Source organism: Blennius ocellaris, assembly GCF_963422515.1.
Source record: "Blennius ocellaris genome assembly, chromosome: 3".
NCBI classification, from domain to species: Eukaryota; Metazoa; Chordata; class Actinopteri; order Blenniiformes; family Blenniidae; genus Blennius; species Blennius ocellaris.
In genome coordinates this window covers 24,860,284-24,883,336 of record NC_137652.1, presented here as the reverse complement: position 1 = coordinate 24,883,336, position 23,053 = coordinate 24,860,284, and the positions used below count along the sequence as shown (strand labels likewise).

The 23,053-nt window shown below is 40.6% G+C and overlaps 2 protein-coding genes across 2 annotated transcripts; both read right to left on the bottom strand.

The window, feature by feature from the left end:
* Nucleotides 1-2,460: 2,460 nt before the first annotated feature.
* Nucleotides 2,461-11,870, bottom strand: cpz (carboxypeptidase Z). The gene is made up of 13 exons (XM_080518050.1): nucleotides 11,612-11,870; nucleotides 11,058-11,090; nucleotides 10,779-10,830; nucleotides 10,365-10,687; nucleotides 10,065-10,280; nucleotides 8,797-9,032; nucleotides 5,698-5,859; nucleotides 5,062-5,220; nucleotides 4,844-4,979; nucleotides 4,635-4,774; nucleotides 3,872-3,971; nucleotides 3,401-3,546; nucleotides 2,461-3,253 (listed from the first exon to the last, which is right to left on the bottom strand). Exons 1-13 carry the CDS (start codon nucleotides 11,703-11,705, stop codon nucleotides 3,050-3,052), a joined length of 2,001 nt encoding a protein of 666 aa, XP_080374176.1. The 5' UTR covers nucleotides 11,706-11,870; the 3' UTR covers nucleotides 2,461-3,049.
* Nucleotides 11,871-14,153: 2,283 nt separating this feature from the next.
* On the bottom strand, nucleotides 14,154-17,622 carry LOC308149124 (G-protein coupled receptor 26-like; the record flags this gene model as incomplete). Its single annotated transcript, XM_080520789.1, has 3 exons — nucleotides 16,869-17,622; nucleotides 15,885-15,998; nucleotides 14,154-14,397 (listed from the first exon to the last, which is right to left on the bottom strand). The coding sequence occupies exons 1-3, from the start codon at nucleotides 17,540-17,542 to the stop codon at nucleotides 14,154-14,156; spliced, it is 1,032 nt and encodes a 343-aa protein (XP_080376915.1). The 5' UTR covers nucleotides 17,543-17,622.
* Nucleotides 17,623-23,053: the final 5,431 nt, after the last annotated feature.

Below are 23,053 nucleotides of genomic sequence, written 5' to 3'. Positions count from 1 at the left end.
CGGGTGTCTGTCTGCCCAATGCTGACTAGCATTAAGCTCATCATCACCGCCATAAAGCCTGAGTAGAGGATCTGTGACCAGCCCGTGAGGTCAATAACTACTTTAGCTTCCAACTTAACAGCGCGAAAGGAATAATATAGACAGTCTATATATACAATGGAGGCTCTCTCTGAGTGTGGCCAATTACAGGATGGATTATGGATATGAAGGCAGCTTTGGCTTAATACACTTATATACATTAGTTCAGACACAGGTCAGTGTGCTTTAGAAACGCATAACAGATGGACGGCGAGGCTAAGAGAGGTTGCACGCAATCCAGTCCCCAGTAGATAATATTGATAGGCTGCTGTGTATGCTCCTCTAGTAGAGGCTGCGGTGTGCGGGCCATGTCAAGAGATTATGCTTCATAGGCAAATAGAAACACCACAGAACAGTTTTGAGCTGGGATTAAATTAATGCCTGCTGTCATAATTTCAGTGCGTAACTCTTTATAAGTTAAAATGTACTTTTCTTGCACAATTTTGATTCAAAACATTGACTATGTGGCATTCAGTCATGATGAAATCTGTACAAAAAGTGTACAACTGACCAAAATTCAATGGTTTATATCCCAAAACGTGTCACTGGATTTTTGATAAGTTTATAAATTCCAGGTGGAACATCTCATACACTATTTAGTTCTATTGTCTTGTGCAACTTTGCAACTACGCTTGTAAGGATGGCTACAATGTGTCTATTGTAACTACCTTTATGAACACTGTGATATAATATATTTTTTATCCTATTTTCAATATGCCAGCATCCATCCGTGCATTAATTGGAAGTAAAATGTGTTTTTCCAAGGCAAATAGGCCAAACTGATCAGTGTTTATGCCAATGGAAGATATGTTTTAGGCAGAAATGTAACGATTTGACATTATTTTCAAATTTTTAATTTTAAAGATCCGAAACTGGCAACGCCTTGTTAGTTTTTGTTTGGGTTTTTTTTTCATGTATTTTGTACTTCATGCGAGTTTGGAAGAAATAAATATGTGAATGTGGGGACTGTTCAATGTTGGGTTGAGGAGTACTTATCATTGGTGAAACTGTTAGTTAGTTAGTTAGTTAATTCACAATGTTGATCGTGAGGTGAGACAAAGTGTGGAGCAACTTGTAAAACAGTTTTTCTTGTTGTTGTTTGTTGCTGCTGATACTCCAAAACAGAGGAAATTCAACATAAGCAGACATTTATAAATGATCAACATTCAATCAAATTATTGGAGTTCTGAAAAACAATTAAAAAAAATATTCTTCATCTGTGTGTGCGTGCGTGTGCGTGTGCGTGTGTGTCGTACCTGCAAGTCAGGGGGAGTCGGATCATTTTCGTCGTTTGAAAACACAGACTAACAGCTATTTTTCACTTTAAAAAAAAACCAAGAACTGTGAACTTAAAACTCTCCCTAGAAACATTAACTGCATCACTAATTGATGAAGCCGACGACACAAACGGCTTCATTGTACCATAGTTATTCAGGGAAAATAAAGACAACGTAAACTGAGCGCGTGGATACAGGTGGACTACAGGTGTGTTTACTTCCGGTTTATAGCGTCATATTTAAAAGAAAATTATATATTCCGCTTTGGAATTTTTTTTGGTTTCTGCACTTAAACTCTGAAAACATTTATAATGAAAGTTATGATGATGGAAAACAAAATGTATTTTCAATTTTTTTTTTATTCGATTGTTTTAAAAATCTAGAAATATTAAATAAGGGGAAAAATACCCTAATAAATAAATAAAAAAAAATAAAAAATAAGAATTAAAATAAATAAATAAATAAATAAATAAAAGGTGTTTCCAAACAATATATTATCATTCAAAAAACCTCTGCAGAATTAAACTCTGATTTAATTGTATATCATTAACACTGAAAGCGCAAAGTGTCTTGTTATTTCTCATCCTGTGGCGCCCTCTAGTGAAGGAACGTAACGTTTACTTCTCATAGCAGGAGAAGCTGTTCCAAGCTGAGCTACAGAGCTACAGAGAAGGCAGGTCCACCCTGGGAAAGGCCTTTATTCTATCACAGGGCAAGCATTAACAGTTATATACACTTATTTAGGGAAATTTTGAGTCTTCACTTTCACCTCATATATTTATTCTTCACCTGTTGAATGAAACCAGAGGACTTCAAATAGAAAGACCCCTGACTGGGCTTTAAATATGAATATTCTCTCTGAAGGCCTTTTTTCAACTCTAAAAACATCCCACTATCGATCTTCAATACCTGGTTTATTCAAAATAGAAGTGTCAAACTTAACAGTTTAAATTTAAAGGGTCACATGGAACTATTTTATCCATTTCGTCCACTCAACGTGAAGTTGGCCACTGGAACTAAAAAGTGTTTGACATCACTGATTCAAAGCAAAGCCGCGGGTGGATGTCAGATTAAAGAAAGTAGAAGCATATTTCGACCAAAAAGGTGCCAGAAAGCTTTAATATTTATTTTTGTATACTTGTGAAAAACAAAGCAAAAACGGCCACTCTTCATAGATGGCAGAGTACACAAGGTCAAAGGTTTGGTAACACATCAAATGTCATGACTGTGTCAAAATCGTGCCAAATAGTTCCAGGGTCAATGTTTCTTTTTACACAAATGTACTGAAAGACATTTTACACAGCTGCCGTCATCAATGTGAAGTTAAGATCTTTAATCATATTTTTTTAAAAAGTGCATGAAATTAGTTGCGTCGTCTTTAAAAGGTGGACAACAGAAGCAGCCATGTCTAAATAACCTGCATTCAGCTCAAATTTACTGTGTTAAATGTAGCCGCAAAATTAAATTTGCTCCAAATCCAGCTCACAAATTTGTTGCCCAGTGGGGAAAAAAAACAAAAAAAAAACAGTAATTCACATCCTTTAAGGAAGCACAGAAATGTGTTTGATAATTTCAGTCTCACAGCTTCTGCTACATTGATGCTTCTGAGAGCACGAGTGGGAGCGAACGTCGGGCGATCCATCAGCAGTCGTCCTCTGCAGCAGCACCTCGGGAAGGCTTTTGCTAACACGTGTCTAGACGTTTCTCAGCAGCCACTGTGGGGGAGTAATTCCAGACTGGGAGAAGTAGTTCCACCACCACGGTTTCTCTTGACGCTCGATCCCTCCACTGGCGACGTCGGGCTCGGCGTAGCGCTCGAACTGGTTGTAGGGGTCGAAGCGATCCCACGTGTCTGACGAGGGGAAGAGGTGGTCATCAATATCAGGCTCCACGGGAACCTGTAGAAGAAGATGAGAGGGGAATTAATTAATTATAGTACAGTATATAGACAGTTTTCGAGACCCTTCCCATCCCGTCCAGCGTCCATAAAAACTGCTTTTGAGGAAATCCTCGGTGAGTTGTCGTGTCACGTGCACAGGGCTAACCTTCTCCAAGACGAAGTCGACCCGTCCGGCCTTATTCATGGTGTGAGGCAGGTGAACTCTCTTACTGACTCTGGAGTAGCCTTTAGCCGAGGCCGTTAGGATGTGAGTGCCGGGGTTCAGCAGCCGCCAGTAGTCTCCATTCTCAGCTGAATGCAAGGAGGCGAGACGAAGAAGAGCAAGGATATAGTGAGCGCAGGACAAACAGGCTCACAAGAAGCTCCACTCCAGCCAAACCACCAAGCAAATTGTAAGAATTTCAAAGAAAACATAGATTTTTTTTTTATTAAAGACCATTTTCTTCAGAGTAGCAGACAAAACATGCACAATACAGAAGCTACAGGAGAAGTATTTTGGACATGTTATTGTATTTTGAATGTTTAAAGTACCTTAATCAAAAATTGAAAAGGGTAAGAAGTTGTCATTAAATCCTTGCACAAGTGTACAAACTTGAAGAGACTGGTTGTCGTTTACCTGTGGTGACGTCTTTCCTGATGCCCCGGACAGACACTGACGCACCTTTTATCCCATTTCCGTCAGTGTCTGTGACCACTCCCTTTAATCCTCTGTGGACCTGCTCAAACACACAGGATTGCTTTTGTCCTTTAAAGAATCAAAACGGCATCTATAAAAAGAACTGAGCGCAGCTACTTTCGCGACTGGAAGTAAGTAATTAGCTGTAGATTTATGGGTATTGTTTTTTTTAATGACAACTTTTCAATCATTCTTTAGTTCAGTTTATGCAAAATAGCACTTTGTGAACAATATTGGAGATTAGTGCAGTACGCAGAGAGAAATCAGTGTGGTTAAAATGCTTTCAATAAAAGATTAAAAACTAAATTAATGGGGGGGGGTTCATCAACCCACACTTTGTATTACAGGAACGGAACCGTGTAATCTAATTTGTTGCTGTTAAAATCTTAAATTGATACTGATTAATCCCAAAGTTAACAGTCAAATCTGCATTTTTATGGCCATTAAGCTCATTATTTCCTCTCATATAATCCCAGCTTTATTTACATTTCCACAGTGTAATCTTTATTTACTTTACATTCAATTAAATGCCACTGATGACGCGTGTGGCTAAATAAATGCAGCAGTGGGAAAGTTAAATCCTGCACTGTTAACATAAAATGTATAGCTTTCTAATGGGATATTTGTCAATATACGACCGTAGCAGTAAAGCCAAATCCTGGTGAAAACTCATGCATGCAAACTCTCCCTGTCAGATACTTACATACTCCATGAAGCTGAGCAGAGCTTCTTTGTTCCTCTTCCATTCGGGGTAAAGCTCTGCCTCTGAGGGGAACTTATCACAGCCGAGCTCCACGGTGATCTCCAGACAGTTGGTGTGTAAGTAATTAAAATCCGACATACCTGCGAAACATTGGAGACCACCGTGAGTAGCATGCGAACGCTTCTTTTCTGGGTCGAAAGGCAACTCACCGCCGACGAAACTGTACCACAGGGCCCCGTTGATGATGCCCCCCGTTCGATAGAAGGACGCGCCACATCTGTCCGTGTCGTTGTTGGACATGGTGGAGTGTGAGTCGGCGTAGGTGCGAGCCAGCTGCTTGAAGATCTGCGAGTCGGGACAGTATTCGTGAGTGTCGAGAGCCGGTGGCGATCCTGCGCTTGACGCGCACAGCCGCTCTGTGGTTTACCAGCTCGTCTGGAGTGGGGGAGAACATCCGCTCCTCCTGCGGGTGTCTGGAGAAGTCGAAAGGATACGAGATGACCAGCTCTCCTCCGTGGAGGCTGGCGGACTGGACGAAAGGCAGGGACCTTATCCACTTCATCACCGCGTAGGTCTCTGGTGCCACCTGCAGATTATAAACAGGACGGGCATTTTTCTGCTGCAGAAATGTCTACCGTTCTACTGTAGTTTGCTCGTTTCCATGGCAGCATCACCGATATCTCAGCCCTCTTATCTAACCTGGTATCAACATACCAACAAATATAGTTAGGGTGAGAACCTCAAGTACCAGAATTAAGAATTCAGAAGTAACTCTTGCATCCATATATTCTAAATATTTTAATTCGTATTCCTTCATGCAGTCTTGTTAGTTGTGTATTTAAACCCATGTAAAAAAACAAAAACCTGCACTTTAAACAAGCACATTTTAATCTTTAATCTGAAATCGATGTTGTTTTTCTGTCAGCATGCCTCTGATGAACAGGATTGAGTCTCTTGCTTGTGATACTGTGCTGTGTAGTTTCCTCACTATTCCATGAGCTGCAGTTTCTATGTTTTGGTGCATGAGCGTAGCCTGTGGTTGGAATAAAGTGTGTGATCTTACCTTTCCAAACCAGTAAGCGTCGGGGATGGGGATGTGATCGATCCGGTAGTGCCTGCTGCGTCGATTCCGGTAGAAAATGTTGGTGAGGTCGGGGAAGTTGCGGTTCAGATCAATATTCTGGGCATTGGTCCGACCGTTGGTCCAACCGTTCAACAAGTGACCCTGAAATTATGTGACGTAAAAAAAAACAAAAAAACAAACAAACTGGAAGCTTTAAAAAAAATGTGACAATTGAGGATGTAAAGATTAGTATGATGAGTGATGAAGTGAAGAAAACATTGAGTCAATTATATCAATATTAGTCAGGAATTCAAGAGGGAATATTAATTCCATTGTTAACATGGAGACAAGACCATATATCCGTCGTGCGATAAAGAGAAGCAAATGAGTAGAAATTAAATTAAACACAGAAGTGACCTGAAGCGACATGCAGCCAGCTTTACCTTAGAACATGAATCATGTAACATGAATAACACTACAATTCTACAAGCCTGCAATCAAAACAATGCACAGTAATCTGCAGAAATATGCTAAATTTAAAAAAAAATAAACCTGTGTTACACCAAGCTCTCATGGTAGAAGCATAAAAACAAAGCTAACGGGTACGAATCCTCCCTCAGGCCAGTCTGCATTTAAATAATGATTACGGGAAGTTAATGCATAATATAAATATGTCAGTTTGCAATAAATTGTCAGCTCAAATCCTGGGAGAGTTTCAGTATTTAATGCCTATTTTCATACATGCAATATTCCACATATTATTGCATTCAATGTGGATGATAATCGACTGATCATACTGTTAAACTGGTCACTATCTCTAATGTTTAATCATAATATGTCGTGTTTTTGTTTAATGTCAATCATTGAAAATTTTAATCAGCAGACAGACAATTTCCTGATGTGCAGCTTGTATATCAAAATCAACAGGTTATCACTCTTTCCCACACTCGGCTTTTTCTCTCTCTGCAGTACAAATTTGCCCCACGAGATGGTGTTTTGAGTCAGTCAAAGACATTAACATATAAATGGATGAACCTTTTCACTACATCGTCGTGATTAACCGACCAAAAATCAAGCAGGATTACCCTTAAAAAAGCTGTCTTGCAAACTGTAGCAACCAGTTTATCTTCAGTCTTTTCACATTATGCTTTAGCAGTGTGTTTCCCAGTTAGTAATTTACAGGAACTCCTGATCCTTAATGTTGAAAATATTCTACTGCAGATACTTTTTTCGATATTTAAGATTATATGAAATACAACATACAGCACCATAAAAGAAAAGCAGGCTACAGGGTGACATGACACACATGGACTATAACGATCTGTACAGTGAGACTCAATATTCAACACAAGCTTTAATCAGTCCTGTGTCACTCATCAATACACACATGTAGGCAAACATGTGCTCCGTCAACAGAGAAACACCAAAGCATGAAGTCAAAGCTTGTGCAAACATTTAAAGCAGGGGTGTCAAACACGTTTCAGTTTGGGGGCCACAGAGTCGAGCTTCATACTGAGTGGGCCGGACCAATAAAATAGTGCTTTAATAATCTTACTTTAAACTCAAATTTGAAAGCATGAACTAAAAAAAAAGGGCTTTCAGCTTGTGTCACTGTTTGTACCAAAGTGAACATGAACTTGTTGTAATCTTTAAGATGTGCCTGTGGAGGAGGGAAAACAGAGCTGAGAGGCGTCTTCAGTTGAAGCAGAATTGCAGGAAAAAAGGTTTCCCACTGCCAGCAGCCGCATGCAAACTCAAAATCTGGTTGCAGTGAATATATCAGTTTTTATTACTTGTTTTCTTCCAACCATTGATTTTAATGAATGTTGTCTGGGAGTGGGAGGTCTGAGTGGAAAGAAATGCTGACAGACGGTTAGAGGTGGACGCCTCAAGTACTCGGTTTTTTTAACCCTTTATCAGACAGATGGATGTAAGCAACAACTTATCTCACATATTAATATATTGCTCGGGATGCATCACATCTTTCTCCGCATCATCAAATACTCCTCACACAATATTTTTTGAGTCAACTGCACATCTGTTTAGAAAGTTTAAAGTTTGACCTATTCCCTCTATCACTACTTTACAAACCTATATGTGTATGTATACATTCATCAATAACAAAGAAAACCTTTCAGACACATTTCACAGCTTTTTCCTGTTGTAATCACACCCAAAAGACTTCCATTAACTGCTTTCTTTTACCTCCAAGCGTCAACTTTTCATCATATTTTGTTGCCAAAGACTATTGAATCTATTGACAAATCATTTTATTGTCTTTTTGACCCATTCTACGGCTATATTGTTTTATTTTCTGTTGTCCAAATAGGATTCCACTGATTCTGAGTTGAAATGGTTGTTAGTTTTATCTGCTTGTTGATCCTTTTTTACATTTATTCCCATAATTTTTTTTGATGGGGAGGATTTCATATTAGCCTGTTGGGCTTTTTCCTCTCCTGTACAGTTTAGTTTCATCTTCTTGTAATCCTATTGTATATTTATATTTCGTGCAAAAAAATGGATAAAGCCTAAAAAAAGGTTTTTCATTCGATAAATTGATCACTGAGGATACATGATCATGTGCATAGGCTAAATATTGGGAGATGTGTTGGCGGTGTCAAATTTGTAAAATGAGAGAAATACCTTCTCCATTGGAATTATCTCGATAAACTAACAATGTGTTTTGCCTAGAAGTTAAAACCGTAGAACAACAACACATAAATGTCTAGTTTATATCCACTGTACTCATACAAACGGTCTGTACTATTTGAAAATGTACACATTGCAACTTGTATTTAATACATAATGCCTACGAAAAACTGGAGACGAATCTCTCTCATTCATACATTTTTAAAGATATTTTAAAAAGACATTTTCCAATAAATCTTATCATGATGGTGCAGTTCTATCCTGACAATAGCAGAGTTTTAATACATTTAATAACTCATCTTTATCGAAATCACAATACTTCTCTTTGCCTTCACAGTTCTGACCACAGTACTCATTTCTTCCACCTCTAACCATAAAGGGGAGCAGATGAAACAGACATTGAGAGCGGATAATGGCGGTTTGTCTTTGTTTTCTGTTAACAATATTTACTTCCTGGTTGGCGAGCTCCGGGTCACTGCTATCCTCTACCTCTGAGGCGGCAAGCTCGTAGCCGTCGGGGTTCATGGAGGCCAGAATGTGGATGCGGGTGGTGTTGATGATGGTCTGAACTCTCTGGTTTCCCAGATTGTACTCTGAGCACAGGTACTGGGCCAGGTAGATGAGCAGCTGGCGGCCCAGCACCTCGTTTCCGTGCATGTTGCCCACCAACTTGACCTCCGGCTCCACTAAACAGAGGCGTACAAGATTTAAACTGCTTCTTTTTAGGGCAATCAAACCAAAATCAAACCTTCTTTTCCCCCAATTATCAAACGTAATTAACGTTCAAAACTATAACAACACAGTGTAAACTTTCACAACTAGTTTTGCTTTAGACACTAAAATAGTACAGTTGAGTAACATTAACATATTAGCAAGAATGTAGGACCCAGTTATGTAAAATCTTGCAAAACGCTAGCTAAATGACACACTCATGCACTCCACCAGTGACGTCACACTCGAAATGGAAAACAAGGCTTTTCTGTGTTTTAGGCCTGTCTATGCAAAAATTGTCATCTGGAAATTGTATCACTTGCATGGTCATTTCCTTTCAGTCATTGTGGAGTGATTATGAGAAGCCGCTCATAACATGGAGTTTGGAGGAAGTTATTATTCAACATGTTTAACAAATACTGGTGCATTACGGAAAATAAATGTTAAAAACAGAAAGTCAAATCAGGGTAAAGTCAGAGTAATTTGCAAAAACTCTGTTTGAGAATTCTGTTTGAGACCCCCTTTCCAAGGCAATGTTTTGAAAATTATATAGAAGTTGTTTTCATGTTGGGCCACTAGTAGGTGCTGTTGTTTGTTTTTTATAATGAAACAACACACACACACACACACACACACACATACGCACAAATATAATATGCTGTAAACATTATTAATGTGACTACATGGACGTTCGTATGGACAGACAAACAAGTTGGCTATTACTGTGACTGTTAACTATAAAACTGTGCCAATGAACTCCCAAAACAAAGAATTGTCTGTATTGTCTGTAACAAGTTTTCCGTATTCACTTGAAAAGGGTTTTGGATCTGAAACCTTTTAGTAGATCAGTAGTCTACTAAAAATAAATAACATATCACGTATTAATCAGGGGAATACCGAAAAATTAGACACATCATGGATAATAATAATAGAATGTAACAACAAAATGCACTGACAAGGCTCGGAATATCTTATAATAGATATTGACTCTCCACCTCTCTACTCACGCAGCTCGTGTTGCCCGGGGTTGTTGCTGAACTCGATCACCAGCAGGTCTCGGCCCTCGGTGCTGCGTCCGATGCTGTAGACGTGAGAGATGTGGGAGCACTTGGCTGCCGTCCTCTTCAGTAAGCTGTACATCTGAGCGTTGGTGGTGTAGGTGAACTGGATGATGGTGCTGGGTTCCTCGGGCGAGAGGCTGGACAGAGCGAGCTCCTGTCTGGCTGAGGAAGGGAAGGGGAGGGTTCAGGGCGGGAGAGATGAGAGCCACGGCACACAGACAGAGTACAGAACAATGTGAGCTTTACCTTTCAGGCCTGCCAGTGGGTCATAGCAGCCCTCCTCTTTACTCGCGAAGAAGCGATCGCAGTCCAGGAAGTAGGGCCAGGCCATGTTGATGACCTCGAAAGCGTGCGAGCAGTCCTTCCTCAGAGCCTCGCACGTGCTGCGGCACGGCTTGATCATCTTGTTGTCCTGACACGGCGAGGCGAGGACCGAGCAGCCGACCAGACGGATCTCAGGGGAGCACTCCCCGTTGAGCAGGCCGTGGATGACGCTGAGCAGGAGATACTCTGCCCCCGATTCTGCCTCCGAACGAGTCCGGTGGCCCAGGATGTTGGGGAAGATGGTCCTGGAATTAAATTTAAAAAAAAAGAATGATCACAATCCCTCAAAACAAAAGCTGAATAATACTAATTTTAGCATTAAATTCTACAACCCACCTGGAGTAATCCAGATCATTGCAATATCCCAGGTTGAGCTCAGAGCAGGTTCCTGTTGAGGACAAAACAAGTAGACAAACAAATAAAGAAATAAATATGAGAAAGAGGAGAAGGTTTAGTCATCTGTTGGTTTCATTTAATAACAGAATAATCATTTCTGTGATTGGTGTTGGAGACTTTTGGGATATAAATATTTCATTAAAAATACATGATAGAGAATGATATAAATACTTTCATTTCATGCACTTTGTAATTATTAATCGGTTATTATTAACGTACGTTTTTCCTCCTGGTCGTTCCTGCTGCATCTCCCTGTGAAAGAAACAAACTTACAGCATCAAATCTCCCCCTGAATTCATGACATGAACAGTAGGGGGCGACATCTTCAAAAGCGTGGCACAAACCAAAGCATGCAGAGCTTATATTTATGGTAATCATTGTTTTTAGAGAAGGCTTATCGGGATCAGAATACTAACACAATATTAACCCTGCAGGTTTAAATCGTATTGGAGGAAAAAGCCAGGTTTCCGCAGAATCCATCTCTACTTTAACGGATCTAAATAAGCTAAAAAGAGGAAGATGTTCAACTTTAAATTGATAAATAACAGGTATGGTGGATGTTTAAAGTCGCAAGCTTTAAATGCAGATCATAAGGAGCGTCTTATGTTCAAAGTTAGCTGTTGCGCAGCTTCATTGTTGCTAAAGACAATTTCAACTTATCCATTTAAAAAAAAAAAAAAAAAGAGTTAGATCCAAACAAAAGAAGCAACCATACTTGAAAGCCTGACCTGGATCAGCACGCATGCTCAACTCGAAAGAGAATGTATTCTTACCTAAAAACTGGTCTCCTGGATGGCAGCTCTGCGGCGGTGCGCACCGACAACTGCGCGCAAGGCACAGAGACAGCAGCACGAGCCCAAGACGCATGTTGGAGCTACAAACTTGACATCTGCGGTGTGTGATGTGGCACTGAGTATGAGTGTGTGTATGTGTGTGCGCGTTTGAAGCTGCTACTCTCCTTCCGTCTTCCCAGTCTGGATGATAATTACCACCCACGGCCGCACGGAGAGCCGCTTCCTTTGTGCGCACGGAGCATCCCTGACCCAGCTGCGGGGTTATGGCTCCCAGCTGGGAGGGACGATCAGGTTTCACTGTGCGTGTCTGTGCGTGCACGGGCGGAAATCAGGGGGGCACAGGGAAGTCTGGACCCCATTATGTGAGATCCCACCCCCTAAAATAACTGCTTGTTTAATTCACTACAATAAAAACACACAAAAGACGTATTTTATGATGAAGATCTGCCAAAAGCACACATGGTAAAAAAAAAAAAAAACCCACAGTAGGTATGCAGGTCTGAATCCCCCTTTTGTTACTCAAATCTACTCATGTTCAGCTTGATAAAGAATGAATGATTTGAAATATCTAATTTTTAGACTATATTATTTTTGAGAAGTCACACTTCACCTGGGAAATAATGTACTGATGTTCTTTTTCTTGTATACTAATGATGATAGGGTACGATTTGGACCAGAATCATTCAAACTCATCCCGGTAATACACAGTATACTCTATTGGTGGGATATGTGAGAGTGAATTATTCTGAAATATACTTTAACTTTAATTTGACATGTGTGGACTGGGTTTCAAAATCTGATTTGGATCCATTGAAAACATGGCACAGATCCCTTTGTTTTGACGAAATGGTCAGTTTTTTTTTAAATATATTTATTTGTCAAAAATGTGTGTAACTCGAACAACATTGCCTTATCTCATGCACACAAAGAAAATACTTTTTGAGCAGGTTGCAGTGAACTTGGATGCAAAATATCTCTTAGTGCAAGCATTCCTACAAACTCATATGTTAAAATATGAATAATTTCATCAAGCTGTGGTCTGTGGTGTACACCTGAGCTGCTGATCAAACCAGGTGATCAGCTCCTTGAGTCAGAACAAAATAAAACCAAAGAACTAAATAAATAGTTGATCTTATCAAAGAAGCATGTGTCCTCTGCTGAGTTCCTCCCCTTGTGCCTGTTTTCTGTCAGTGTAAAGACAGAGAAAGAAAGAAAGAACGAAAGAAAGAAAGTTTTCTCAACTCAAACTTATTTTTGAGAATTTAAAAACCAAAACAGGCATCAGTTAATCATTGTGGAGAAACTGGTGGAGAAACTAGTTTAACTGTCAGCTGCAGATGAGAGGAGTGACAGAAGTTTACGCCTCATTTTCTCCATATCGTGCCGCTGTCCAGTTCAATCATGAAACAGTGATTTTCTCAACTTTTACCTTCAAGATTTTGCTTCTTTTGTTTCCCACAAATGATCTGCAAGCTTGGATGAACGTTGTGATTTTCTTGAGACCTAAAACGCACATCCTGCCCTCAGTTTGATGTAATTTGTTCATTTATCACTGATTTTGTCCTCCATAGTAACTTTCAAAAATATATTCAACTTTTTTTTTCTAAGTTTTTAACTCCTTTAAAGTATATTCATTGATTGCCTTTCTTCAAATTGTACTCCTCACCCATTGTTCACCCTTTGCATGTTTAAAAAGAAAAAGTCTTCTTTAACTTTCCTTCATCTGTTGTACAGAACTTTAAATATTGACTGGTTTGTTTGTTGGTGCAATATTCTATGAGTAGATACGTAAATAAAATTTGATTGACAAATTGAATGATGACTGATTGGTGCCTCACTGACTGACTGATTGATTGATTCTTTTTTTTAGCTTGATAAATCACCTAGAGTACAATCTAATGAGAAACATCTTAAAACTATTGATGCACAGACTCAGTGTATTTTGTGGCAGTGACATTTATTTTCAGTAGGTGTTCGAGCTGTGAAAAAACATCTTTACACATTCTCATAACATCTTTTTTTTTTTTTTTTTTAACAATCTGTGGGCATATCGTTGACACAACCATTAATTTTTAACTCGAAAACATCGTCATCAAACATCGCTTTCAGCTTCTCACTGAAACTAGAAGATCACTTCTCGACGTATTTATTATTACAGTACTTCAGAGATACATTTACACCGATAACTGGAATAAACATGGTGTTGTGGTTTTCATGTGGTGTATCCTTGGCAGTGCCTCAATGGGCAGAACGAACAAGCCCCGTGGGAACATCAGCTTGAAGGCTCTGAAAGGGCCTTTGGCTCACGTTAGACTTGCGTGCGAACTGTTTGGAGTCTCTCACAGTTCCTCCAGTGGGAAACCCTGTGGTTTAAACAGTCCCGCAGTGCAGCTTCCCGTTAAAACACCTTTAAACGAGCCGCTGACGTCTTTCCTGCTTGAGGTTCTTGCACTTGCTGACCTCTGACCTTCCTGCAGGGGCCGCTGATTTACTGAAACATTTCAAACCAAGCTCCTCAAACTCAGGTGATCCTGGCGAGACAGTTGTCGTCTGTGGCGTCCAGCATGCTGCTCGTACTGTGGACCGACAGGAAGTACTTATCCTTTGTCATAACCCGGCTGATGATGCTAACCAGAACCTTCCTGTACTGATGCCGCAGAAGACAGTACACAAACGGGTCGCTGGAGGCCTTGGCGTAGCACATGCATTTGGTGGCGATGCCCCAGTATCGGGGGATGTGCACGGAGGGCAACAACTCTACCAACCTGAAGGAGAAAAAAAAACAAAAACAGTCAGATGATCAGGATGGCCATATATTTCTAACACAGACTCTTATCAAACTGAACTTCTCTGGGTTGTCAAACGCGTTTCATTTCATGAGACCACAAACAGCCCAATGTCATCTGGAGAGGGCCGGACCGGTAAAATGTTGTCAATAACAACCTTTGAATTTACATTTTAATGTTTTTCTTTGTTGTGTAGAGTATCCCAGATGAAAATGTCCATATTTTTTTTCAAAAATGAAACAATTACAAAAATTATTACAGTCTCAACATAAAGACAATTTTATTGAAAATTTTACTGAAACTTTCTGCTGTAAAATACTGTGAAATGTCCAAAAAAGTTGAGGTTAATGCTAGTTTGCTATCTTTGATGGCAGCGTCACTGATACCTCAGCTCAGGTCTCAGTGTTGTGTTATGTTGTTTACACTTAAAATAAAATGTTTAAAAACAAACCTATGTTGTCTTTAAAATGTATACAATTAATTATACTATATATGTATACTAACTTTAATAAGAAATCTATACATAAATAGATCAAGCACCAATATCATTTTTTGTGCTACTGCCCTGTAATATATTCTCAATATAATTCTCAATTTCAAAGTTTTTCTTGCAGTTTTGTGATACAAACAAGAATCTAATGCAATCCAGGGCAACCTCTCCACAATAAAAAAACAAACAAACAACTGTGGTATTACTGCTTATATACTGTATGATATAAGTGCAGCACAGGACTGATGATTCATCTCGAAGGGGAGATTTTAAAGTGTGAGACAATGTGCCTCCTCCATGCTTTATCTCACGCCAGTCATCTTTGATTGATGAATGTCCTAAATAGCTTTTGGAAAGGACAGAGAATAAAAAGCATCTTATTTTAAGATTTTAACTCATTAAAATTACACTTACAGTAAATGTTTGTTTTAGTAGAGTAATGATTTATTTATAAAATAGATCCTACTGAAAAATAAAAAGGGACTAATCATGCTGGAAAAGGCATCATCCTGACCCCTGATGTTTTAGGGGTCAGGATGACACACTCGAATCACATCTTAGGAAATTATATGAAAGCTTATTTCATCATCATAATATATTTATTCTCAATCATAAAGAATCACATTTTAAAAGAATCTGCGGGAATATTTTACCCTGATTAATTTTTTTTTAATGAAATAATGGTTTGTTTTACCGTTCTATTATTCTTTTATATGATGAATTCTAATTCGAAATAAATATATAAGGGGAAATGGTGGTAAAAGGTATTCCCCTGACCCATAGGAGTGTTGTGGTTCTGCTCCAACTTGCTATGGACTTTGGAAATATATCAAAAATCCCCCCCCCCCAAAAAAAAAGACCACATAATGGAACTCAAAATGTTGTATTTAAAATGATTTTAAAGTGACAGAGAAATTTTCAGCTCTGTTTCATCAACTGAAAACCGTAAAAGTGGCAGCAGGCCGGATGACGTTACCTCGTCACAACATAAGGTGAAAAGCAGAGGATGAAGGAGCCGATGAAGATGCAAATCTTTTTACTGGCACGCTGCCTCCTCTTCTTCTGCTGGGCCAGACATCTCTCCTTCACACTGACAGACAAACAGAGGGAATAATTAATGCTCAGTTAGAATTATTCATCAATTCGTCAGATTCAATCTTTAATACGACAATGTTTTTTGCTCTGCAACTGTCGAGTCAGACTGAAAGATTTAAATATCTCAAAATGGTGATCTTTGTAGGAATCCACACACATATGCACACATTTAATCTGTGTGTGACATTGCATATTGCATTCACTTACATTCATCACCCAACACTCACCATAATACCATAGTAAAATTTCGATTCTCAAACACATTCACCTAGTCTTTCCTTTCTATTGATATTGACTTATATTCATTTAATGCAGAATCACTGGAATCTCAACGACAACTGGTCAAATCCAAACTATAATCTAAATGTACAAATATTGAGACTTTCCCCCGTGATGGCAATATCTTGATATAACACACACACACACACACACACACACACACACACACACACACACACACACACACACACACACACACACACACACACACACACAAGTAAAACTATACACATGCAAGACACTTGTAAAGCCACACAATTATATGGATGACGCTATAAAACCGGATAGATTATTTTAAGTGCAAGTTTTACAGTTACCATTTATTCATCCATCCATGTTTTACAGCAATTATATATGTAAATATGTAGAACAATCAATCAATCAATCAATCAATCAATCAATCAATCAATCAATCAATCAATCAATCAATCAATCAATCAATCGGGAAACTTTGTAGATAGATAGATAGATAGATAGATAGATAGATAGATAGATAGATAGATAGATAGATAGATAGATAGATAGATAGATAGATAGATAGATAGATAGATAGATAGATAGATAGATAGATAGATATTAAGTGTACCTTGGGTGAATATCAACCAGAAGAATGAGGGTCTGCACTGTGATCACGTCGATCCTCTTGCAGTGAGACCTGGCCACCCTCAGAACTTTCAGGTAGGCGAAGCAGAGGACGAAGAGGCAAAGCGCGAAGCTGCTGCCGTGGAAGAGCGCCGTGAAGGCACAATAGGCGCCCCGCTGCTGCGCCTTCCCGGCGTCCAGGTGAACCGTGCAGGAGGCGTACGTGTGACTGTAGCCCCCCCAGTCCATCATCAGCTGAGTCAGAGAAAAGGTGAGGGAGTGCAGCCAGGAGTACGCCACGATCAGGAGGGCGTCCCGGTAGCGCATCTTGCTGGAGTAACTGAGAGGGAAGACCACCGCGATCCACCTGTCCATGCTCAGCGCGGCCATGCTCAGCATGGCGTTAGTGCTGATGAAGGTCTCCGCGAAGCTCACCGCCTGGCAGAACTGGTCCCCGAAGGGTTCGGAGCTCCGGGCCACTCCGAGGAAAGTGGCCGGCATGTTGATGACAGTGAGCAGGATGTTGGAGAAGGAGAGGTTGAGCACGAACACTCCTGGCACGTGGGAGCGCAACTCCGCGCTCTGGGTGAAACATAGCAGCACTGACAAGTTTGTCAGCAGTGACACGACAGATATGACCACAATGGACACTTCCAGGAGGAACTCCGGTATGCTCATCTCTCGAGGCTGTTAATAACACCTGTGGGGAAGATGCTGGGGAGAGTCCGCCATGCCCTCTGCACTTGCCCCCCTCCAGCTGTGACGCGCGCTCATGGTGCCAGATGGAGAGCTGTCCAGTGCTGAAAAGCCCAAATAAAACCTTGCAGTCAGTGTGGCATCCAGCAGGCAAGTTCCTCAAGATATCCAGAAATCAAAAATGATTTAAGTATATATGTTTGAGAGCAATCCCAATTGTCTTTGATCCAAAGTGAAGCTCTGTGTAAATGATGATTCGCGGTTACCGGGCGGTCTCTGTTTACACTCGATCATGCGCACTCTCTTGCGCCTCCTCTCTCTACTGGTAATGCCGTGCGCTCTGCACGTGCAGTTGGTAGCTGGCTCATGTGACGCTTGAACAATATTCATGCAAGCAGGAGTTAATATGAGAGATGGGGATGCTGTGGTGTTTGCACACAAGTTGCTGCTTTTATCTCCCAAAAAAAGACGAGATGTGCCTTCGAACGAAATCCTGGTATTAACCGGAGACAGGTTTTTATTTTAATATGCGGGCTGTGTTCACATGTCTCAGAAATAAAGTCATTTTTATGATATACTTTATAAATGCTACTAACTGTAAATACCCTGTATGCACATGGCTCTCCCAAAACATCAGGATCAGGTGAACACACACACACACACACACACACACACACACACACACACACACACACACACACACACACACACACACACACACACACACACACACACACACACACACACACACACACACACACACACACACACACACACACACACACACACAGACACATATTCACTCATCTCCATAGCAACACCAAATCTCTGGAGGCTTCATCACTCTTTGAACTTCTTCTTTAGCAGTGATGTGTGCAGATCTCCTCTCACATCCCTGCAAGGAGTCGATTTGTTCGTTCAGACGCTCCTCTTAAAATTATCCAGAGCAAAATAATCTCCGACGCACGAGGGGATGATGGACTGGAACCTGGGAGGCTGAAAATGGATTTGGGGGGAGGAAGGACATGTGCAGAGAAACATGATGGCTAATCTGCACATTGTCGCTCCTGAATGTCTTACGGGCCGGTACAGTGTGTTTCAAACCCTGAACCACTTTAATGAACCTCCTTGAAGATAGTGATTCTGTATTTGTATCATCAGGCACAAAACAGCTTCATTCTATATCGATGGTGGAAATGATGTGATGTTTTCACATTGTAAAAATTATGATTTTTCTTAGTGATTTGTCACAAGCAGTTTCTGAATATCAGATTTCCTCGACATTTGAACATGTATTTGGATAAAGCAAACTTATCTTGTAATAGATTAGGGTAGTCAAGCACATTTTAGTTCAAGGCCCATACACCCTAATCAGTTTCACCCATCACTTATTTATTGTCTTGATTTCTTTTCAAAATCAAAAGACCAAAACCATCTCTCTGACACCCTCTAAGGACAAAAGACAAACAAACCAGACAAAATAAATGGTGTAAAATTATTAGAAATTCATAAGCACTTTGCTGTAATTTATCCATGCCTTCAAGCTGTGTTATTGTACAAGACTTAATGTTCTGCATTTTAACCTTCTGTTTAATGTCAGTGATAATGTTTTGTATTGGTAACTTTAATTAAAATTCAAAAACACATCTTATTTTTCTGATTAAAACCATAATAATCTGCTTTATAGTATATGCATAGAAAAAACATGAATTGCATTGCATCAGTAAATAATGCCTGAACAAAGGAATTAAAATGTCAGTAAACAAATACAACAAAAGAAGAACAGAAATGTAGACATGTAATAACAGAGTTAAATCCACAGAATGTAAGTTCAAGTCTGAAGCAAACTGCACTGTTTTCAGTCTGTTATGCATTTAAATGTTGATCCACTGCCCCAAAGAGCCAAAAGGTTGTATGTCATAGTAGACTTTAGAGTTTAAGAATGTGTTTTAACTCAATATGATAAATGTGTTCATAATCTTAGTGATTTGGCAGTGCTTCTATTTTTGAAAATCCACCTCATCAGATAAGCATCCATTTGAGGTTATTCGGGTTTGTGCTGCACAGACGATCGGGCCTCAGCTTCATCTGCACGGACAGCTGGTGTAGAGAGCTGCGCTACATGGCGTAAAAGGAGTAAGTGTGAGGTGGGAAAAGAACACAAGGATCAGACACGGATTCAAACAAACAAAAATGACTTCAATAATAGAGTGAAAGAAAATAAAAAGGGTTTTCAAGGAGAGGAAATAAAACCAAGTCCAGGCTAAATGCAGACACTGAACAACCAATCCCAGTAAACTATGGATGAATACACACCCTGGTTTACAGTGGATAGGTTGACCTGGATGAACTCAACAATCAAACCTGGGACATTTTCACTGTGGAGAGTGATTAACAGGCAAATACAAACAGAGGAAAGGACCGAGACACCAGGACAAGGTCAAATGAAATAAAACAGTTCATATCTTGACAAAACAGAAGGGAGAGTGGCGAATGGGTCTGAGTGTTCATGCACGTGTGTTTATTTATTCAACATTACTCCCCATGCCATGTGAAATTAAATATAAAGTAGAAAGAAAAGTAAAACAAATGAAATAAAGATAACAGAGGGCTTTAGGCCTTAATGGAGCTTTCTGTATGGAGTTTGCATGTTCTCCCTAACAGTGGGTAGACAGTGGAATAGAAAATAGATTGGGACACTAATGTACAGTGGCTTGCAAAAGTATTTATGCCTCTTGAACTTCTTCACATTTTGTCACCTTACAACAACAAATGCAAATGTGTTTTATTGAGGCTTTACGTGAGTAAAGACAATGTTAAAACAAACCCAGAAGAAATCCTGTTTGCAAAATACTATGTGTGGTGGAAAATTAGCACTGAGATTCTACCTCCACATCACCCTCAACACACCATCCCCACTGTGAGACATGGTGGAGGCAGCATCATGCGGCGGGGTTGCTTTTCTTCAGGCTGCTCGGTGTCGATGGAAGATGGCTGGAGACGAATACACAACAATCTCTGATGAAAACCTGTTAAGAGTCTGAAAAAGACTTGAGACTGGGGAAGAGGTTCACCTCCAAGCAGGACAACGACGTGACTTGAAAGTCTCTGTTCCCAGACGCTCTCCTTCAAATCTGACTGGGATTGATGATCCATCACATAAAATCCTAATGTAACACATTCACATGTGTGGCTGTAACGTGACAGAATGTGAAAAGTTCAAGGAATATGGAGACCTTTGTAACCCACTGTATGAGCATATAACAGTTGTGTATTAAAAAAAAAAAATCATTATTATCATTGTTCCGGGGAAAACATGATGTATACAAGAAAGAAAATACAGAGCAGATGATATAGCAAACAATGACACATTGTGTGTGTTCGTTAAGGCGCAGTGGTATATGAGTGGGAGTAGTTTCTTCTTATTTACTTCTTTTCTTAAGTTTTGTCCACTTTTCTTTTAATTCTTAGAAGTTTCCCTCTCGAAATGATGACATTTATCAAACATAATCCACTTTCTGTGTACTGGAGTGCAGTACGGAGGTGTGTGTGTGGTGTGTGTGTGTGTGTGTGTGTGTGTGTGTGTGCGTGCGTGCGTGCGTGCGTGCGTGCGTGCGTGCGTGCGTGCGTGCGTGCGTGCGTGCGTGTGTGCGTGTGTGTGTGTGTGTGTGTGTGTGTGTGTGTGTGTGTGTGCGTGCGTGCGTGCGTGTGTGTGTGTGAGCGTGCGTGCGTGCGTGTGTGTGTGTGTGTTCAGGCATTAAACATGATTCTCTATAGTTTTCACCTTTGTGAGCACAGGAACACGAGTGTGGCAATGCAGGGGAAAGCGTGGGCAGCTTTTCCTTCTGTATGTAAACATTATAGAGCATATGTGAGCATGATGATGGGCTCTACTTGCTTTTGCTCCCCAGGTCCTCAGATGTTGTTTATCCCGACCGTCCCCAAAGGCTAATTTCTATTCAATCATCATCATATTCCTCGAAGATCACATTATAGGCAGTAACAACCCCACAAATACATTACCCCCTTTGTTTTTTAATGTACTTCATATTTTGTAATCTGGCTATCCTCAGTGGAGCTGCTGTCCCTGAGCATGTTAAGTTAATGTTTCAATTGCTGTAAAGGAAAAAGCCCTTTGTTGCTATGAAGGAGAATGCGAGAGAGAGAGAGAGAGAGAGAGAGAGAGAGAGAGAGAGAGAGAGAGAGAGAGAGAGAGGGAGGAGAATCGAGGGAATCGAGGGAATGAGAAATCACCCCTCAGCCAGAAGGAACCCTCTTAGTGATCACGTGTTTTCTCCGGGTTTTCGGCACGGGAGAGGCTGTTACGCAAGCGACAGAAATGCTGATGGCAGGAGCACTTAAGAAGTCCCGTTAGCAGGCGCGGGGTCCATCCAACTCAACCCCGAAGCCACCGCCTGGGGCTCTGTGACTCTGTATATATGCTGTATGTGTGAGGTTACATAACACCACAGTTCCCACGGTCGGCAAACACAATATGGAGCGCTCTCGTCACCTTAAGTTTGCCTTTGTTTCCCTCGCTGCGAGCACGGGAATGGTTCTAGTCTCCCTCCACCAGTCCGTGCATCCATCTGTGCCTTCATCCCTCCATCCTCACCGCAGCACGCAGCTCAGCCTCCTGAGGTTTGCCTGCCTGCAGGTGGGATCTGTCTGTTTAAAGCACAAATCCACAACTCAATATAGGAACTGGTGATAACAGTTTGCACCCTGGGTGTCAGCCTGCACAACTCCCCAAAGCTGCTGCTGCTGACTGAGGGAAGAGAAATGCCCCTTTTTTCGGCAGCTGCGACCCCGATCTGTCTGCTCCATTGAATTCAGCTCTGCTCTAGAAAGACCTGAGAGCGAGGCGTTTTGTCGAGGTGTTGGTAGCACGCCGCTGCATTGTGACTGCTGTCTGCTTTTCACGTTGACGATCACGAGAGGAGAAAAAGAGACGTGATGGGAGGAAGAGGGCAGAATGTAGAGAAACGCCACGGGTCAGTGTTTCTGGAGCGGAGGGATTCTGGCTGTGTGGAGAGGTCTCGGCCCTTTGAGCTACAGAAAAGCCGTCGTGGACGGAAACGCTAACTCACACAGACACTCACATGTCCAGACATACACACAGACTCACTTTCATCCCTGTTCTCTCTCTCTCTCTCTCTCACTCAGTCACGTGTTCACAGTATAGGAGTCTGTGTGTGAGTGTATGCTGATAATGGCAGAGCACAATATTCTCTATCCATGTGTGAAGCTGCTTCTGATGGTATGAGGATGAACACTCAGCCACAAAACTGAGCTTTTTTTCAGTCAATGCCTACCATTATGAATTCCCCAAATTACAAGTACATTAAAGCACATTCTTTCCAAATAAGATAGAATAATTGTCTTCATCATCATCACCATCATCAAATATACACGACCTTGTGTTTGTGTGTGCGACAAAATCAAAAACCCTTTAATGCAATTGTACTTTGACCTTTCACCTTCTTCTTTTTA

Coding starts and splice junctions, on each gene's coding strand:
- cpz (XM_080518050.1), bottom strand. CDS start 11,705: ATGCGTCTTGGGCTCGTGCTGCTGTCTCTGTGCCTTGCGCGCAGTTGT. Junction 3,972..4,634: donor TGCTCAGCTTCATGGAGTAT/GTAAGTATCTGA, acceptor GTGTTTGAGCAG/GTCCACAGAGGATTAAAGGG. Junction 3,547..3,871: donor CAGGAAAGACGTCACCACAG/GTAAACGACAAC, acceptor CCTTGCATTCAG/CTGAGAATGGAGACTACTGG.